This window comes from Homarus americanus, unplaced genomic scaffold (assembly GCF_018991925.1).
Source record: "Homarus americanus isolate GMGI-L3 unplaced genomic scaffold, GMGI_Hamer_2.0 scaffold50281, whole genome shotgun sequence".
NCBI lineage: Eukaryota > Metazoa > Arthropoda > Malacostraca > Decapoda > Nephropidae > Homarus > Homarus americanus.
In genome coordinates, this window is record NW_024742338.1 from 3319059 (window position 1) to 3340660 (window position 21602).

Consider the following 21602-nt stretch of genomic DNA (forward strand, 5'->3'; position numbering starts at 1 on the left):
GACCTCGTAAATAACATTTCAGTGTTGCCATAACACAGCCCAAACAAAGTTTTATTGACAATCGGTATTAGTTGCAATTAATATACAGTACCATAAATTATTACAAATTGGCTGGTACTGTACAATAACAGGCCCAGTGAGCTTCTGTAAATAGGGTAATACTATACAGTACAGTACTGTAATTACAATCACAATACAGTACTGTACTGTAATAATAAAATCCTGCCCCTTTCACTGTCTCCTCCTCTTATCAAGTAACTTATTTTTTTGGGGGAATGGCACAGTATCACAAAATAATGTACTGTATACCTGTACTGTACTGTATAGTACATGACATTTAAGACGATTTATTTTCTTAGGAAAGCTATACTGTAGGTTGCTTGGATCACAAAATGTAAACAAAAAATGCAAATGGATTGGTTTTAATACTACATAATAAAAAAATTTAATTGGTCAAAAACACATACACACTCAAAAGTTAAATGCTTAAGAACTTTGCTCAAACCACTGTAGTACTGTACATAATCCAATACACAAGACTGCATCGTGAGTAGTGAGGTAAATCATGGGCCACACAGGTTCTGTACAGTTGCAGAAATGTGTTCTTATTCCCCCCCCCCCCAATCTTCAAATGGCCAACCTATATGACCTATAGCAACCCTCTCCACCAATCACGTCCATATTTACACGACCAATACCCATTCATTCATAAAGTGAAATTGTACTACTACTGCAACGTTGCCGTTTGGAGACACGGGTTACCACGGGACGTAGATACACATTTCCGCAACTGTATCAGATGTGCAAAGTGTCCCTCCGCTACACTCTCAGTACAGTACAGTACCCACATGGTGTTTACTTTTGTGAACTGGTCTTTCTCCCTCCCTCCCTGTTTTACCAATGTCCTACCTACTGTACTGTATTTAAATTATGGCATCACCCAAAAGTCCTACATTGGTTCTTTCTCACCAAAGCACACCTACCAAAAAAAATACAATATAGTACTGTACAGTATAGTGAAAAATACTGGTGTACCATACAGTACTGCACTGTAATTCAGCAACTTGAAAGAAGGTACCGGAAGTCAGCCATGTAACTTGTCCAATGACTCACGCTGTTATACATACACTCTACTGTAATTACAATGCCCACATACACCAATAGCTCTGGTACATTCTATACTGTACAGGTACTGGCAGGACTCAAATGGACGAGTTGACGGTCACTATTTTTTCTATAAAAAAGCACTTCAACAAGTAAAAAATGTGCTGAATTTCACTATGATAACCATATTTTCTAATAAAATAGGCCAAAAAGTATATAAAATATCGGTTAAATTTGCTCAAAAGTTACATTACTACTGCAAAACGTCCACTGATTGGCTGTTATTTCACCCACTGGTGGTGAAGCGGAGGTTTTGGCAATGAGATATGACAAACTTAAGAGTATATACCTCATACTGCATACAGTACAGTACAGGGTGCAATGCTGTATGATTGACCCCATACAATCAATCATGATTTTTTCTTCAAATTTCTGAAGCACTGTTTGCAAGCACTCCACAGCCTAATTGCTGCTACTTATACCCCTATTAATCCTGAACACAAGTGATACAATAGTGGTCCCAATCACGAATGAACATGAGGTATGATAGAAGGCACTGTTGAACCAACACTATCACTGGTAAAATTTTTTTTATTTATTTCTACTGATTATGACTTGCTAGTCACATTAATGGCCTAGTGAGGGCCATCCCCGATGGGTCCTGTGTTGGTAAAGGAGGAAACAGGAGTATCCTGAGAAAACTTAGTTTCTAGTAAGGGCACAGTGTGCAATACCCCTATCATATTTGAGCCATGCAGGTATCACATACAAGTCACAATGGTGAGAAGCGAGTGTGACACCTGTACCAGTATGACCAACACTATCATGAGTGGTCAAGCTCATGTCTAGCTGCACATGCTTATAAACAAAAATCAAATACAGTCCAGTACTGTATACCAAAATATTTCTTTCAATTGTTTAAGATTTATTTGAAGATGCATTTAGCTGTACCCTTCACTAGGTATATACTCATATGAAGTAAGTAGGCCAGTACATACATGGTTGTAATGTACCCAAGTCACAATGTACTGGACTGAGGGATCATCAAAACATACCACTCTCCTAGTCATAATGCACTGTGCCACTGTTAATCTTTATTGTACATTTCTCAGTACTGTATGTTATTTACACTTGTGCTTTAGCTACTACCTTACACAAGCTTTCAAAAATCAAATAATGTGTATTTGTCAGTAAAATCTGGGTTTTTTTTTACATTAGAACATAAGAAAACAGGCCGGTTGGCCTGTGCATGGCAGCTCCTGTCGAGAGTTACTATCACTCTCTATAATCCATGAATCTATCTAGCCTTCTTTTAAAACTTTCCAGCATTCCAGCACTTACTACAAAGTTGCTAAGCTTGTTCCACTCGTCCACCACCCTATTTGTGAACCAGTTCCTTCCTATCTCCCTCCTATACCTATTTCTCCTTTATTGATTCCTTTCACCCACTTAAATACTTCCATCATATCTCCCCGCACTCTTTGTCTTTCTAAGGAATGCAAGTTTAGTTTCTTTAACCTATCTTGATGTGGAAGGTTTCTAAGTCCCGGAATCACTTTCGTCATTCTTCGCTGCACCGACTCCAGTGAATTGATATCCATTCTATAATAAGGGCACCAGAACTGAACCACATAATCGAGGTGTGGCCTGACTAGTGCAAGATATAGTTGCAATAAGACCTCTGCACTCTTATTACTTGCACTTCTAGATATAAAACCTAATACTGTACTCTGTTTGCCTTATTTCGAACATTAATGCACTGTTTTCTAGGCCGTAGGTCCAAGCTTACAAGTACCCCTAAGTCTCTTTCACAAGTCGACTGCTCTAGGTTGATGTTGTTAAGGTTGTATTTGTTCTTCCAATATTAAGTACGCTGCACTTGCTGGTGTTGAATTTCATTTGCCATTTTTCTGACCACTCCTGCAGTTTATTTAAATCCTCCTGTAGTGCATTTGCATCCTGCCCAGAATTAATCTGCCGCCCTATTTTGGTGTCATCCACAAACTTGCTTTTGTCACTGCTGATCCCAGTATACCATGTTATGGTATACTATCGCCTTCACCTAACCTGTGTGTCCCTTGTGGGCAGCAGGCCTGGTGTCAGGGAACTTTCTTCTGTTGCCATGATTTAATTTATCATTTTGCTATTTCTTACATTTGTTAAATACTGTATATGCTTTAAAAAGGCATCTAGATGGTGGTGTAATAGATATTTTGTATTTCTAGATGATAAATAAGTAGAAATATTGATAAGTTCTCATGGCAGGATGGGGCATTGTTTTGTGTGTGGTGTGAGACATTGGTGTAGAGTGTATGTCAGTTATTTCTACAGAAGATATGACATTTAACAAATTGATAAAACAAAACACTGCAGGTATGATACTGACAAGTGTACTGTTGAATCTTCATACATTCAATGATACACTTGTCAGTATTCTACCTGGATTTTTGTTTATTCTAAATTGTTAAAGGTGTTATATGATCATATACAGTGTAGACATAACTGACATTCACTCTGCACTAATGTCTCACACCACAGGCTAAATTCAAATGTAATTAAGTTTTTTTGTCACTTGGTCAATTCAGAATAATGGGTACTGCTGATTGTGTCGGAGATATTTCTAAACAGAGGGAGACTTTTTGTATGTACTTTGTTGTTTTAAGTTAATTAATAAAAATGTGCAGCTAGACTTGAACCTTCTTAACACCAATGGTACAACTGTGGGCTAAACCACTACTGAGTGGTATAATGGGGGGACTCAAACCCTGAAAGAACAACACTACTTGTGGTACAATAATGAGAAAAACCATGATTGAACATTAGTAATAGCAACATACTAGAGTTGAACTATGATGAACAACACTAATAATGATACAATTGTGGGCTGAACCATAAATGAACATTAATGGTACAATAGTAGGCTGAAATAATATATGAACAGCAATGGTACAATAGTGGAGTGAACCATGAATGAGACAGCAACAATAGCAAAACATTGAACCTGTGAGTGAATCCGAAGACCATTGGTACACTAGTGGGTCCTAACACTCCACACCTCTACTCCCCTCCTCTCTCACACGTCGAAAAACAATTACACAGTGAGTGGGGAGAGGATACCAAGAGAGAGAGAGAAGCGGAGGGGGGGATATAAAGCTAAGGGTAGTGAGGACCGGCCGGCTGACTCAACACCATCATTACTACCACTACTACTACAACACCTCCTGTCACCCCCACCATCGCCACCACACACCCGCCCACATTCACACCACCACATAACTCGTTTACTTGCTGCACTTCACGGCGTCAATAGTGGTTATATAAGAGGGCGAGGATGATAGGCCCACTAACATTACTTTGTTCGCCATTGAAGACAAGCTGTATTTGATATGGTCAATACCCCCACTCGATTACCACTACTTCTCTGACTCCTCTTGTGGCTCACCTGCGGCCACTACACGCCCTTTTCACCTTTACTAAGTTAATCCTAACCTTTACAAAGGCTATGTACTTACCAAGTGTGTCCATTTCTGCCTGAACTGTAATAAAACACGTTTATTCCAGAGTGGTGGTGCAGCTTCACTGCTATGATAGATGTTACTTTTCACAATCCATACAACAAACTCTTCACAAAACTCACAAACTCCCGACGTCTTCCCCTCTCTACCCTCCCACAATCCCTACAGCTACTCACCTTTCATTATATAAAAATGTTCTTAATTTTAAAAACATCTGAAAGGAACACTGTTTCGCTAAGAAGAAAATGTACGGTTAAAAATGCTGGAAATAAAAAAATATCGTAAAACTTGAAAATAACATTGGAACTTATCTAGCCTTTAATCAGAGGCACCAAGACGGTGTGTGTAGCAGTCGTTCATTGGCTGAGAGGAGTCAGCGCGGGGCTGTCTGCCACGATATAGACCAATCAAAACGTAGTTTATTTAATTTAAGAAATCACTTATACATTATGCACCAATCACAACCTCGATATACAGACGACATATAGAGTTTGGACTTATGATTATGCAAGATGCCGTCCAGACATGTACGCCTATACTCAATATATCTAATTATACAAAAGGAATAATATTAAGGTTCTCGCCCGGTGGTAATAAAACACAATAATAAATAACATTTTAGTGGAGTAAGACGCAGCAGGTCGGAGGTGAGGCAATGGCGGCCAGCGACCACCAGCCCTCCAGCACCACCACCCTGCTGACTGACGGCACCATAACACACACACACCACCAACATGGAGAGACTCAACACGTGGCAAGACCTGGGGAGGCTGACACCCAGGCCCCATACAGCAACACCCAGACTCCACCATCAACCATCAACCATGGCACTAATAATATTACTCCATATACACCACCCACGGACGTCATCAGCATTTTTGTCGTCACCTTTGATTCTAAAGAAGGTAATTATCTAAAGTATCTAAATCTAAAATGGTATTTGGTACTTTGAACATTATGGCAGCCATAGTGCAATGATGATAGTTTGTGACGCATCTATGGTTGTTATTGATACAGTACAATTTTCTATTTATTGTACAGCATATTGTTGTTGTTATTTATTAATACGTAAATCACTGCCCTCCTATGATCTCCTGAGACGATAATGGCATCTGTAAAGCTGTTGTTATATTTCTACATTAATAAAACTAGTACAAGTTGTAGGAAATATTTAATGCCAGGGTCCAAAATTAGGGCATAAAGTGGGTACTGTACTACATTAATATATCTAATTGTGTGTCTCTCTCTGCCAGAAATTGTTGAGGTTACTCATATTTTCAGCCATAATTAAAGTGTCTTCAACATACACAAGAGGAGAGAGGAGGAGGAAATTTCTGGAATACCTGTATATGATGATGGAGAGTAGAACCAGGAGGAAAGTGATACACAATTTGGGAAATAATATACGACTGAGATTGTAAACATTGTAGGCTTATTTCACCTGATGATTAAATACCCAAATTGGCGACATATGACCTAAGCTGTTGCCTCGCCAGGGATTTAATTAAGAACCAAAAATGAATAAATCATAAACGCCCTGATGAGGCTAGCATTAGGGTGTTTAATCTTAAGGTGAAATAAGCTAGGGTGGCCAGTCTTCAGGGGATACAAAACACTATTTAGAATGAGAGATTGTTAGAGCATCTGCAATCATGAAAAAAAAATAATATATATATATATATATATATATATATATATATATATATATATATATATATATATATATATATATATATTTATATATATATTTATATATTTATATATATATATATCACCAGGATAAGGAACACTTCCATTACTGTTAGTGATATTTCTGTGGACAATGTCAAAAGGACACTTCTGGTAATACTGTACTTATTGTCTTCAGATGTTTACACAATGTTTGCTTATTTTGTACTTTATATGCATGTTATTAGTCTCCAGTACTGTATTGTCATCCTTTCAGGTAACGTGCTAGAGTGGTATATGCCACAGGAGTTAGCTCTGGAGGGGATCGAGTTCCGTGCTCTTATCAGTGGTGCACACACAATCACCTCAGACTTCATGTATGCATACATATACTGTACTTTTTATTATTCTTTATAATTGTTTATTTGACTCGGACTATAACTTTTATAAAACTAAACAAAATACAGAATTCTTCAAAATAATGTAGGATTAGGATATGTTTATATTGACCTGTGTTTATGCCATGAGTTAGCACATTAACACACACAGTACTCCAATACTGCTGTCTTTTAATCCCCATCAAAACTTCCTCTGTTTATAGTGCAAGAATGTGGGAGGGACGTTAGTTTGTTGTTTAAAGAAGTTGAATGGACTCTTTTCTTGAGTCATTACCCACTTTATATACAGTAATATACCTTTTTGTCCTTTACTGACACCAGGTTGTACAGTATACTGTAGTATACACTTGTAGCAACACCCACACACTGCATGTCGTAAATGCATTACTGGTAATTATGACTTCTTTCCTACTATACGGTATGTATGTATATATACCGTATAGTAGGTAAGATACTATATCTCCACGCTATTTGTTATGTACATTATAGCCTCTCCTCGACTTACGACGGGTTTCCGTCCCGACGACCAGGTCGTAAGTTGAAAAGACGAAAATAATACATAGAAATTCTAAAATGGGTGTCTCATTTTCTTCTCAGCACCACAAGAACTCTCACTTTTACACTTGCCAGCCATTTTAAAGGGAATTACAAACGAAAATTTTGTCAGTACACAGCGCGATCAGTAACGTCAGGACTCGAAAATACGTAATGTGAATAATATTTTATACGACCATGGCCGTCGTATGTCCGGGTTGTCGTAAGTCGAGGAGAGACTGTATACGGAAATAACAGGCATGGCTTAGCAGAGATAGAATTAGTCACATATGATATTTATGAAGAAGGAACATTGAAACATTGTAATGTTACTCATCATGTGTGGTGAATTATAAGTCTGTGAGGTGAGGCCAAGTAACTGGGGACAACTGGTGAACACTGGTTGCTGTTGTTGTGGTGACAAATGACGCGCTTGTGGTAATGCAGCGGTGGGCTTTTGTGGAGCAAAGTGGGTGGCAAGCCAGGCTTTGGTGTCTCAGGTGTGGATGAGGGGCCATTGAGGATAGGAGGAGGGTGGTGAGGCATAAATAATAACAAATCAAATTATGATAATAATAGCAAGTTGATTCTGAGGCTCCACCAGCCTAGTGGCTCACTCTAGAATGGTTACCAATCATTGAATTTCCATTTTTAGTGTGATTTTTGGTGCAGAACATTAAATTTATGGTACAGTACCATATGCCAGTCGTTTTAAGACGGCAATGGTGGTTTTCCCCAAAATCATCTGAAGACAATGATAGCAGTTAAAAGGTTAAATTAAAAACAACATACAATACTGCACTGTTTTAAGAGTAGTTAACTACAGTGGGTTTTTTTAGTTATGGCTCTCAGAATCATTTTGTGATGCAGTAGCAAAAGGCTGATTTAAGTTGTTTTGAATAGGAATGCTGATGTGTTCCAGAGGTGGATTTGATGTAAATGGAAAGACTAAAATATTAAATAGATAAGTTCAGCAAAAAAACCCTCAAACAATCAAAGTGAAAGTCTGTCCTCTCAAAATGTCTATACAGTACAGTACCTATGTAAAGTGCAGTGGGACCTTGCAGACTCGCATTGCATGACAACCAGTGGCGCAGCGTCTCAGTAACATTGTCATCCACTACTTATATTTATCTTATATTTATTATTGCCTTATCATCATTGCATACACAAAACATTTCTATTAAAAACCTGTTTTATATATATATATATATATATATATATATATATATATATATATATATATATATATATATATATATATATATATATATATATATATACACACATATATGTAGTTTTTACAATGGAAGTGCACAGTAATAGGTGCATTATTACATCACAAAATGGGAAACTGCTGGTAAATCGTGTTAGTAATCTTTGTAAACAGCTTTAATTGATAACAAATATATTACACATCGCTTTAATTTCTCAGATTCTTTCGGCAAGGTGATTATTATGGTGTTGCCTGTTATGAGAAGTTGACAATCATCTCTGATGTTGAACGAGGAGCTCGGATGAAGAGTATTGGCGTGATTGTTTCAAACTATTATGCCATCCATCAACATTTGGAATATTTAGCACAGCAAGTCAGGTAAAGCTTTTTTACTTTAAAAAAATTATATAGCGTCTCAGTTTGTTGGCAGATACTAAGTCTTTCATTTATACAGAAATTTTATTGTAGAAAACCTTGTTTATTATGGAATACTGTATATATTAAAGAAAATTGACATGGGTAAAAAGTGGATTGCATTGTACAGTGACCCCTCGTTTAACGAACACCTCGGTTAACGAACAACCTTCTGGAATGGATTGAGTTCATTAACCGAGGGGTCACTGTACAGTAGTCCTCGATATTATGAATGTTTCTTTATTTTGTTATTTATGAAGTAAAATAAATAAGCTGAGTTTGTGTGAGTGTGTAGAAGTAAAACGTGACTTAATACAGTATACTGGTAGATGGTGAGTTACATCATTAGTGATGGACATATAGCACTGTATGTACTGTACTGGCTGATAGTTGAAATAGTAGATATGATTAGAGTTTTCAATTATTACTTGTTATTATCTTACCATCAGGAATATGGTGGTGAAACCTGGTGACTACAGTGGACTTGAGGAGTATTACCTATCTAGAAAAGCCTCAATACCCTCCAGCTGGGACACGCCTCAGAAGGTCACCCACCAACTACTGCCTCCTACAGTTATCCATAACCTAGTAAGTGTGGAATATATTAACCCCCTTAAGTTTCACTTGTTCTTTTTCCTCACTACCATTTTTTGTCTCTTCATATGTTCAATTTGGGAAACTAAGTGTACAATACTTTACCAAACTGTATTAGCAATTTGTCATCTGGAAGTTTAAACTTTTTCATGAAAAGACAAGTTAACCATAGCAAAGTTCAGGTGAATAAAAACCTTTCACTTATGGCCAGGGAGATATAAAAAGTGGAAAGCAATGGGAAATAAAAAAATGGAAAAAACATTGATCCTGTGAACTTAAACACTTATGTAAACGATAATAAAACAAAGAAGTGAGCAGGAAATTTAGTAGACCAGGGGTAGGCCAAGAATGACATAGTGGAGGTAATAAGAAATTACCTCAGATGAGAGAGGCCGAAAGAGGCTGTGCGGTATGGAGAAATGCCGTCAGAGTATCACAGCTAACCTTCACAAGCATGGAAAATGGCCATAAAATGGTGGTGGCGATGAGTCTTCTTCCCCTCACCTGTCCCTTGTAAGGGTTCAACTGTAGGCAAGATTTTTCTCTTTGAATTAAGTTAATGAAAACAGTTATCTTATCCCACATCTCACTAGTTACGAGTTCACTTAAAAACTGAGACAATTACATCACATTATGGACACCAGTATGATGTCACATTATTAATACCAGTGTAATGTTTGTTTCAGACGCCTGTCCTTGGTGAAGGAATCTTCCACCTTGTGAAGTTTTTTGGGGAACAGCTGATAATACTCTGGAAGGCCACACTTCTGTGTAAACGAATTTTGCTCTTCTCCCCACCTCCTATTGGTCCGGTGTGTGGCCGGGTACACTCCATCTCCCTCCTCAGTGCCCACAGTACACCAGGCCTGCCAACGCAGCTCCTGCGTCCGCTCTTTTACATCAGTATTGCCGACATGGACTTGTTGCAGGAACAACATTCTTATGTTGCATGTAAGAACCCTAGCAGGAATAGCAATCCAATGTTGTTTAAAACAATACGTCATGGACTATCATTCTTTTGTTGCATACATTCACATGTTACTTATACGTACTCTTAGTTTTTATATGCTGTAGTGATATCCCCCCTTTAGCCGGAACAATTGGTGCAGAGCACTTCTGGAAATGAGAGATTTCGGGGCAACGAGATGACTCTCTCAATGCCGGAAAAAATTCCTCATCCCCGGAATTTTCCGGGTAAGGGAAAAATGTTCTCAGAAGTTCGAGAAATTGCCCATTACATCATCTCTCGAACCCGAAAAAATATCCCTCATCCCCATAATTTTCTGGGCAACGGAATTTTTCTTGGAATTTCCAGAAAATGCACCCAATTTTCATCTCTCAAACCCGGAAAAAACTCTCCCATCCCCGGGTATCAGGAAAATTGCGGCTTTGGGAAGGATTTTCTGAGAAAATTTCAATTCCAGCTATCAGAGAGGTCTGAGTTTGAGGGATTCCGGCTTTTGGAGATATTACTACTGAACTGTATTATTATTTTTGCTAACACTTCAGTTTCAAATCAATGCTGTGCCTTCAAAAATCATCAGTGGTCATACAGTAGAGCTTTACACATCTGATCAAGTGTGTTTCAAGCTCTGGTCATTTGCATAAATGTTTAGGGAAGGCATTAAGGAGTTGATTATGTTGCTGTAGTTAATACTAAAGGAAAAGAAACTTTATATGGTCCAAGGATAAGAAACTTTATATGGTCCAGTAGCATTAGAAAGCTATGTGTTAAGAGAATAAGGGTTGCTCTCTTGAATATGGTATACTGTACAGTACAGTAAGTCCTCGCATAATGTGGTTACGTTCTTGAAAAAACAACGTTAACGGAATCAATTTTCCCCATAAGAAATAGATAAAATACGCTAGTTACGTTCCCCAGCCTCCCTTTGCCCCATAAAATACATTACATGCTGTATACTGTACATAAATTCAATGGAATTTTTATATAAATACTGTACTGTACAGTATATATTATACATCCAAAAAGATAAATAAATTAAATCATTTTGTATTGTACTCCCTGATGAGCAGAGGTGGAGCGAGTGTGTGGTGGATAGTGGAGAGTGGCGAGTCACTGAGACCCGGAGGGGGGCTCCCCTTCCCACTCTGACATCACTAACACTTGATGGGTGCTTGGAAGCCATTTTGAATGGTTACAGTACAGTATTGATCGTAAAAACACTTAAGCACGCATGTATGCTGTGGAAGTTTAATAAAGACTGGAGACGCTGTGAGTCTCCACGAGAGAGCGTAGCACGCCAAGATGAGAGAGGGTGATGTGCCATACAAAGTAGTCCGTATTGGGTGACAACACTATAACGAATCGGTCGGGACATTGTCGGAATCATGGGTATCTAAAGAGTTATAACAAACCAGACAACGTTAAACGAGGACTTATTGTACTGTATATATTTCATAGGAATGGGAAAATAAAAATGAAGGGGGAAAATAAAATATTGAAAAGTTTAAATAACCCAAATGCTATTAATGATTTTGTTTTGTTTTTTATTTCAGGCACAACAGAAAAGATATTTGAAGAAAAAACAGGAGTGTGTGATATATATGTTGAGAACCAAAGTGTGAGGATTCCAGGTATATTGCGTCGAGTGTTAGTGGTCACCCCAGAAGATCGCAAACGCCTTGCATCTTTGCATCACATTGCACGGAGCTCTCACAACTGTATAGTAGATTTCAGAAGATTCTTTCAAGATTTAAATAACCAAATCTTCTCTACCTTGTATCATATTTGTAATAGTGATTCAGCAGTTATGAAAGATAAGGACATAGGAGCCATTGGCCTTAACCCTCGGCAAGATAAGGCTTTTGTAAGAGAATTAGCAATGACTCATGGCTTTGACCTTACAGTAAGTAAGGCCTCATGGATGTGTTGCCCTTGCAACTCCTGACACTTGGCTCTGGCAGATTTTTTTGTGATGTCTTTACATATATTGATGATGAAATCCATTTCAACCATAATACTGTATGTACTGTGTTAAGATATATCACACACCACTTTCATATTTACATTTATAAAGTGCTGAAGTTAGTTTTCAGGAGACTGACTTGTGTAAGACATTCTGCCCAGTCTTGCATACATCTGTTACTTTACACTTGTTAATGTTATGTTAATTCTTTATCTTTTGCATGTCTGTTATTTTACCGCTGTTTACACTTGTTTATGTTCTGTTAATTCTTTATCTTTTGCATATCTGTTATTTTACAGCTGCTTACAATTATTTATGTTATATCAATTCTTTAACTAATCTTCTTTCAGTGAGTAAAGTAGAAAGATATGTCTATATATCTTAAGACCCAAGTTTCTCTAACCCATAATTAAGTACTGTAGCATTTCCTTGATTCACATCCTAAATATTTTAACCTACCTAATTATTGTAAACCACTTTGTTGTTTTCAAATTTCTTACAACTGTCATAGCAGTACAGTACTGCGAGCATCATTATTGTACAGTATTACTTTTCTCCCAAGCAAACCAGTTGTTGTATCACGCTGGTCAGAACAAGAACAGTCTCCCTTTATTAATTTTATACTCATTTAACATAGTGTGTTCTGCTATGGTGTTTACATTCCACAGTAAGACCCTAATATATCTGTCTGGTTTAACCCAGTTACCTCACAATCCAATATCACTCTTCAACAGCCCATCTTATCTGTCACAAGGGGCTGGCTGCCACAGGATGGGCAGAATGTGTCTATTTTTCTGAGTCAATCATAGAAAAACTGTCAATAGATTTCATTAAGTTTTCATAAAGGAAATCCAAACTAAATCTGTTATGTATTTATAATACCTTGTTCATTCCAACTCCTTAAATATACCAAAGGCAATCATAAATTCTGTTACAGTCAGGATTTCTTTGACAATCGACAATATCTGGCATCTATTTAAGGGTGATTTATAGGTCATGAAGGCAGCTTTTCATTTTAATATGAAATGGCTGACAAAATTATGAGTATACATATATTAAAATCGAAACCCCTCTAAGCTATGTGAACGTCAAGTAGATGCCTGATCTTACAAAGTGATTGTTACTGGGGAAAAACAAATGCAGCACTGTACAGGTTTCATAGAGAAGAAAGTTTTTGTGTTTAAATAAAGTGTAGGGTAAGTTGGCAGTGAATTGTTCATGAGGCTCTTGTGCAGTGAGGATTAAGGGGGCATATAAGTGTAATTAAGAAGAAGAAAGTTAGCAAAACAAGACGCTTAGTGGAAAACTGAAGGAAGAGGCCATTATGTGTTGGTATGTGAGCAAGTAGAGAAAGAGGAAAACTGAGAATTTGAGTTAGAGAAAGGATGTGTGTCTGCAGGAGTGGTTTGGTAGAGTTGAGGGTTGTTTTTATCCGATTGTGTGTGTGTGTGTGTGCTACTGTCTCTATGCAAGGGAAGGAATGAAAGGAAGTGGCTCTGCACATGTCAACCTTTTTGATACAGGTATTGGGGAATGGTTTATTAAGCACACACAGATAATTCATGTGTGTGAGGCACTTAAAAAACACACTACTGCAGTGCTGGAGAAGAGGTGTGTTGACTTTAAGTAAAACTACAGTAATTATTTCTATCCTTTCCATCCTCTTTTCACAGTAACATAAAGGGTAGTACAGTAGGGCATTTTTTTTGTACAGTTGTGTCATTTCCTTAATTCAGATTTTTATCCCATTCCCTCCTTAGAAAAAACCACCACCTGAATCTTGGCATTCTATAAGAGTGCTCAGTGATAACCTAGTACCTGATTTATAGTTTTGAGCGAAATGCTCTTAAGAATCTACATCATATTATCAATGAGATTTTTATAGATATTTTTCATTGGTTGAAATATGATTAGACAAACCTTATAGTCGTACCTCCAGGAAACCTTGACTGTATTTCTCACGATGGTAAGTGAAATCTCTCGAGCTTAAATGTTGGGTCTGTATCTTAATATCATTTGTTCTCATTTTGAAGCATCATTAACTTTGATTTATGAACATTCTCACTTGTTTTGTTGGTACTTAAGTAGATGATATATTTAACCACTTGTGGGTCCATGAGTATTATTGTTTACAAAAGCTTTATAGTTTTCTACATTTTGTAACATTGAAAAAAAAAGTTAATGGATTCTGTGAAAATTTTATTAGATGTGCATGGTCAAGTTTATCTTAATTATTGATGTGTTATGGATAAACGTCTTATAATTGTTGCATGCAAATCCAGTACACTGTAGGCATAGAATTTTGGTGTACAGTATTTGAATCAATGAACAGTAATATATATTATTTTTATCCTTAAAGTTTAAATATATTTAGTTTCTGATGTATGTATGTATGTATGTACTGTATGTGTATGTATCTGTTTAATTGATAAGTTGTTAAGGTGTATAAACCCTTTCATGAGGTATTATGTGCATGAACATGTTGTAATGTGTGTGTGAAGAAAATATGAGTGAGTATGTGGTTGTGAGGTGTGCTGTGCATGTCTTAAACCTTAAGAGACACCATAGTCAGGATGGCCCAGTCACCATGAAGAACATATGAGGAAGTACTCTACTGTGGTATCAGAAATGTTTTGTTGTGAATTTCTTTGGAAATCCACATTTAACATAATACAGTACAGTACTGTATACTGAACCACCACTGTATCCCAACAGTAAAGACGTGATTATCAAAATCACAGAGTATACAACACCACAAAACAGTGGGCGGGCAGTGAATAAAATCACATTACCTGCCGCGTTGTTTACATACAGACAGCATTTTGGTGGCTGGACCAACAGAAATCACACTTCACAAGTTGTGCAGTATAAAAATTTGATTCAAAATTTATATTCAGTACAGTATCTATTTTTCCCCAAAATTTACAAATGTATATGTATATACAGTATCAGTCTATTGTACTTTATCATATGAAGAAGATAAAATGTAAAAGACTACCTATCACCACCAAACAGCAAGAACCCAGGAACAATGGGCATGATCCTATTGAAGCCAATATGCATCATTTCCTTCGACAAGGGCACTAGTAATGTGATGGCCACTAAACAAATAACAAATGTTTGTAAAAACTCTTCCAACACCCCCAGCTTGGTACCACTTATTAATGGGAGTTTCCAAAGGTCTCATACAGAATAACATTGATGAACTGTTGAAAATGTTTTCATTATGTAACCTATCAACGTCTCCCTCAGCTCACTTTAATAACCCATCCAGGGGATTTCCCCCATCTTGATGAACAGGAGCTCTTTGGTGAAGTTCGGGATTTTTTCTCACAAAATGTTATACCATTTTATAAGATTTTTTTATATAACGTCTTCTGGTGAGTAGCCTAGACCTTGACTGATGTATTTTTCCACGAAAAAGTTAAGGAAGAGACAAATATATCTCAGTTGCACTGTGATACAGTACACGACATCAGGCCCCATTGGCTGATGCTGGAGTTTGACAAATAAATCCAGGCTCAGTGGCATTAGTGGATAGGTTATTAAAAAATGTCAATAATATTTATAACAAGTATTGTTGTCAGCATTCTCACTCACCATGAGAGTCATGTTAAGTTCAGTTAATTGTGTAATCATTCTTGAGGATGCTGAGAACAGGGTATAATTCATATTGTAATTTAGTCCAGTAGAGTACAGTATAATTAAAACCTCAGCCATACCGTGTGTCAGGAAGAGGTTTTGATGTTTGATGCACCTTTGTGAACTATTAAACACGTAATCCATAGCCGCAATGGCTCAACTCTCACAGGTGAAAAGTACAATAAACCAGATGTCTTAGTCATTCAGTCTCTGGTACTACATAGTCCATTGTGAGCTTTACTGTACTGTACATTACCACTGTTATCTTGCCTTATGGGTATAAAAGTTTTTGTTTATGATTCAAGCACAACTGTTCATGTTCCAGTGCAAATAAAATGTTACATTATAGAATAAAGATCTTAAAGTAACTGCTTTTTCTCTCCAGTCACTACCTCCATGCTAGAAAGGCCTCAGGTTTCTTTGTACACATACCATCTGTACTTGTGTCTGTATTTATATAACATGTATATTTTTCACAATATGCCTTGCCCTTATGCACTTATTTATTGAAAGTTGAGTACAAAATCCTGGTCCACACACATGTTACATATTTATATGTTGTTGGTTTGCCTTTATACAGCCCAAAACAAATTTTTTTTTTATGCATTCAATGAAGATACAAAAAGTAAGCTATTGTTCAATATTTTTTCTTCACACAGTCAAGGCTTCATACCTCTTTACACCGGTAACATTGAGTAGATGACAATAAATATATGTTTGAAGTTATTTCTGTAAGTTTTTTTTTCAATCACCAAATAATAAGTGGGAGAAATTTTTAAAACATAAGTAATGAACACACATTCATACATCCACACAAAATGCATGCATATATATACACACAATCGGTGGTAACCAACATCATTAATACACAGACACACATAATCAGTGGTAACTAACATACACTAACACTTTCGGAAGGAATGACCAAAGAGGAACTTTCTAACAAATAAAACATATGGTAGTTACGTCCACCCTGCGACCCTCTGATCCAACCCATGTCACGCTTTCCTCCTGGTGAAAGTGTGTGTGTGTGTGTGTTTGTTTACCCCGGAACATTAATTACAATCACTAACGGTAAATATATTTTCTCTCACTTTAGAATTGAGAGAAAACCGAATACTGTATATATTATTATTACTTTTCATCATCACCAATCAATTTTGGCAGCCTATTCTTATAACAGGAGTACTGCACTATATAAAAGAGTAGTATTATCCAGAGTAAAAAGTATGAAAACTATAATGACTTTATTGTCAAGTTTCACTCTCAATCTACCAGTGTAAAACCTTATCTCCTGGTGGCTCTCCCTCAGGGCCGACCCTAGGGGTGTGAAGCCCGAGTAATGCCGGGTTAATTTGGGGTGCGGGACCTTATTGAGGGTCTGGGGCTTGGGGCAAATGATTCCTGTGTGAGGCCCCTTTAAAAATTTACTACTGTCATCTACTTACCTGTCTACCTGCCAACTTATCTATGTATACATACACTATTCACGTTTATACCTATTAAATGTGTTCTCTGATCCATTTGCTGAAAATTTCACCAAATGACAAGTATGTTTCTCTTAACCTACCCTAGCCCAGACTAACTTAACTTAGCCTACCCTAACCCAGTCCAGCCTAACCTAATCTACTCTAACCCAATCTAACCCAACCCAACAAACTGGGATGTTAATTATCTTGGTGGTGAAATTTTGAAGAAACAAAAAAACTGATTCTTTTTTTTTTTCGTTTAATGGAAAATTGTGTGGCGGAACTTTCCCTAGTAGTATTTTGTGAGGGAAAGTGTTGGGCAGTTTTTGCGGAGGACGTAACTTTGGGGGATGGGTGAAGAGGGGTGAATAAGTCTGCCCCCCCCCTTCCCCTCATCAAGTCTCCTCCCAGCCTTGACCTTGTAGCAGCTCCAGCAAAAACCTAACCAGAAATTCACACTCACCTCATGACCGTAAAGCAAGAACTTGTCTGCAGGCACTGGGTGTTTGTGTGGGTGGTGGTTTTCACTGTCTGAGTGGAATACTGTACACGCATTTGTGGGTGGTGTGAGCCGATTGATCCTTCTCCTTGGCGTCAGTCGGTATTCATCTCGCTGTTGGGTTGGATTTGGGTAGGTTAATTTATGTGTTATGATATGGGTAAGGTAACGCACATATCTCTCACCAATATGTCAAGGGTGTTACCCAGTGTGACCCCTATACCAAACATCACAGGTTTCCCGCAGTCCAGTTTCATCCTGTACGAACACTGGATAGACTAACCGCCCGAACGGCTAGTAAGCTGATAAGTGAAGTAATGATAAATAATAAAAAGGTGAGATATCAGTGTGGCAAAACGTGCTCACACACAATCTCTCTCTCCTTCCTGCCTGCTGTAAGGATCCTGACTCCAAGATAATGACTGAACAAATAAGTTTGGTGTTTAACTGAGTGTAACGCTGCTCAGACATTACTAAATATACTAATTAGATTCAGCTAAATTAATTGTCATCAGATCTTGGTCAAGCTGCCACCTTCACCAAACTGTACTGCCATCACTTGTACTTATACTGTATGTTTTATACTAATGCTCTTTTTCTTTTATCCTCTTCACCACTGATCGGCTCGTTAGCCGCTTGGGCGATCGGTCACGTCTCTGTTAGGCACTGTTGGTGTATCATTAAACAATACGTATGTTTATATATTATTGTTTGCAAGAAAGAAAACTTATATGTATTACTAACGTGTGTATGTGTAATAGTGGTTGTTTGTGTGTGTATGGTGGTGGTCGTGAAGGTGTGTGTGGAGGAGGGGGGGAGTAGGAGGAGGAGGGGAGGGGAGTAGGAGGGGAGGGGAGGGATCATAGCCAGGAGAAAGTCAGGATATGGGTGAGGTGTTGGGCAGACAGGGTTAGGCAGGCCAGGCTGGTAGGTACCACCCTCCATGTACACGACCTAAATCACTAGTGTACAGCCTATACCACATAGCCTTTAAACGTACCACCTGAAGATTAGCCCATGCTTATTTCACCTGAAGATTAGACAATGCTACATATTTCACCTGGAGATTAACCCAAATAACCTGAACTAACCTAAGTCTAATCTTTAAGTAAAATAAGTTATAAAGTATGTTCTGGTAATCCTTTTAAAGAGTGAGTTCAGTGTGCAAGGCGAAGCTAGCATGAATCAGGTGTACTGTAGACTGTGTTCACCAGGTAATTATGATAAAAGGTGAAAGTTTGGAACGGTAGACTAGGCTTGGGAAAGTATGGGTGAAGGTCAGAGAGAGGTAAGTTCAGTAGGTATAGGGAGAGGGAGGTGAAGGTCGGGGGGTGAGAGAGGTGTAAGGAAATAGAATGGAGGAAGTAAAGTTGACAAAAATACAAATAATCTAAATAAAAACAATAAAGTCAGGATCATAAAAATAAAACTGAAGGATAAATAACTAATACACAAAAATAATACAAGAAAAATAGATATTGGAGACAAGAAGAGTTATCATACGAAATTTCCAAGATGGTAACTGTATCACGAACTGTTTTTCTCCCTCCGTCACCACTAACATCTATCGCTTCCACCCACTTATATCAACTATAAGCTGTAGCATAAATGTGGTATATATATTTATAATACAAATAAAAAAGATTAAATCAAGTAATAAAGGCGGTAACAATCTTATAAGTATTTATCAACACCATGTAGTAATCCAGATGATACTACATGTTATATAATAATTCCTTGAGATAAATGTACAGTAATCAGGTGCTCAGGCTCACCCATGCCAATGTTGTTGTTATTGTCCACTTTCTATCTATATTTTTCCTGGCTAAATAAAGTTTTAATATCAATACCCTCCCCCCGCCACCCCCATCCCCCCCTACACTCTTTGTGGTGGTGGTGTAGAGGCAGCTAACCACTTGCCCCACATTCTCGTCCACTGGGCCTACACCACATACTCGTTTTGTTCTTATTCTTCCACCTGAAATATTATTGGGTTTTGTTGCTTCTTGTGTGTTTTAGTGTACAGCAACGGTGTCTTGTGTTCTGTGACGGGTCCTAGCTATTTTATCCACTGTCACAAGAGGGGGGAAGGGGGTGTGGAGGGGGGAGTGAGGGTGTGGATGGAGGAGAAGGGAGTAAGGGGTGGTGCGATGGAAGGAGGGGGGGGAAGACAGATAGGAGAGGGAGGAAGGGGTGTGAGGGGGAGAGGGTGAGAACGGGGGGTAGTTAGGTTCCTAAATTTCACTCCCTCCAACAGATGGCGTCTCACCTGGTGACCACTGTTGGGGTCACCCTTCTGTCTGTCTGTCTCACACACACACACTTCACAAGGAGGAGGAATTAACAGCAGTCAAGTTTCATTAATATAAACAAGTGACCTTTACACACAACAACAAATTAAATAAATAATAACAATAACATTCTAATAAACAACGAAATAAAAAAATTAATAATAAATAACCAATGAATAATTTGACAAAACACAAAATTATTGTACAATATAAAAATTAAATAGGATTCACCTGAAGAACAGACACCCCAGCTTATTTCACCTGATGATTAAAACACCCTAACGCTACATGGGTTAGGTTAGGATAGGGTAGTTTGGTTAGGTTACGTTTGTGCTTGGTTAGGTTTGCATTATGGGTAGGTTAGATTAGGTTTGCCTTAAGGGTAGTTAATCTTCAAGTTAACTAAGCACCTCAACATGACCATACACTTTACCGCCTCCACCACACACTCTCCCGTGGAAATAACAAGAATTAATTACTCTGTCTAAGAATAATAATCTACAGTTTTTAATTTTATAATCTTTTATGATTATCTATAAGGCTGGAGTAAGATATGGTGATAGAAATATAATAATCCGCCTCTTGGGCCTGCCTTCAGTGACGTCATGACCACTCAAGCGATGTCGGAAGCGATATACAATTTAATGTTTAATTAGATTTGTTCAATGGTTGTTTTCCATGTTTGTTTTTTTAATGTGAATATTATCGTTAAATAGGGTGACTCAGAAAAATTATACTGTACACTGCCATATGCGAGGTCTCCCACAAGTGGAGACATGTGCTGATTTAATACAAGCCTTCACGCGATAAGGAAGTGTGTATGCATTTCTTGAGACACCCTCCCTGTATTTGTGTGTGGTCAGCGCTCTCAGGGGTCACGGTCGCCATCTTTGGATATTATATAAACAATTAGGGGGACCGGTGGTAAAAGCGGTACCATTCTTGCCTCGCAAGCGAGATGTCACGGGTTCGATCCCCGGGCCGGTGGAAGTTGTTTGGACTTACTTCCTAGCCCCCATTAGTCCCTGTTCACCTAGCAGTAAAGTAGGTACCTGTTGTAAGTCGAAAGTTGCGAATTCGTATTCAGGGAGTTGTTGGAGCTTCCAATAACTTGATGACATGAACCACTGACTCTTCAGGCTTCTACGCCCTTAACTCATGAGACATAAAGGCAAGCATGAACTTAGCATGCTTCCCTGTTGGGCGCTGTAAACGCTTCTGCGCTTCACCTTACACAAGGATGTAGGGGAGTGCCCAATAAAAAAAAAATTAATTATATATATATATATATATATATATATATATATATATATATATATATATATATATAT

The 21602-nt window shown here is 37.8% G+C and overlaps 2 protein-coding genes across 3 annotated transcripts in view; one reads left to right on the forward strand and one right to left on the reverse strand.

Moving 5' to 3' along the window:
- LOC121876731 (chromodomain-helicase-DNA-binding protein 7-like) overlaps positions 1-4714 on the reverse strand; it is a 119375-nt gene extending 114661 nt beyond the window's left edge. For both annotated transcript variants that reach the window (XM_042382088.1, XM_042382087.1), the window contains exon 1: positions 4617-4714. The gene's annotated coding sequence lies outside the window, so the exon portion shown is untranslated. The remainder of the gene's footprint in view (positions 1-4616) is intronic.
- Positions 4715-5231: 517 nt separating this feature from the next.
- On the forward strand, positions 5232-16380 carry LOC121876730 (DENN domain-containing protein 11-like). Its single transcript, XM_042382086.1, has 6 exons — positions 5232-5524; positions 6565-6664; positions 8655-8813; positions 9299-9437; positions 10130-10394; positions 11961-16380. Exons 1-6 carry the CDS (start codon positions 5275-5277, stop codon positions 12350-12352), a joined length of 1305 nt encoding a protein of 434 aa, XP_042238020.1. The 5' UTR covers positions 5232-5274; the 3' UTR covers positions 12353-16380.
- The last annotated feature ends 5222 nt before the right edge of the window (positions 16381-21602 follow it).

Bases quoted from the DNA above. Each gene is read 5' to 3' on its own strand.
- LOC121876730 (XM_042382086.1), top strand. From the start codon at position 5,275: ATGGCGGCCAGCGACCACCAGCCCTCCAGCACCACCACCCTGCTGACT. The intron at 5,525-6,564 runs GTAATTATCTAA...TCATCCTTTCAG, and splicing joins CACCTTTGATTCTAAAGAAG to GTAACGTGCTAGAGTGGTAT. The intron at 9,438-10,129 runs GTAAGTGTGGAA...TGTTTGTTTCAG, and splicing joins CTACAGTTATCCATAACCTA to ACGCCTGTCCTTGGTGAAGG.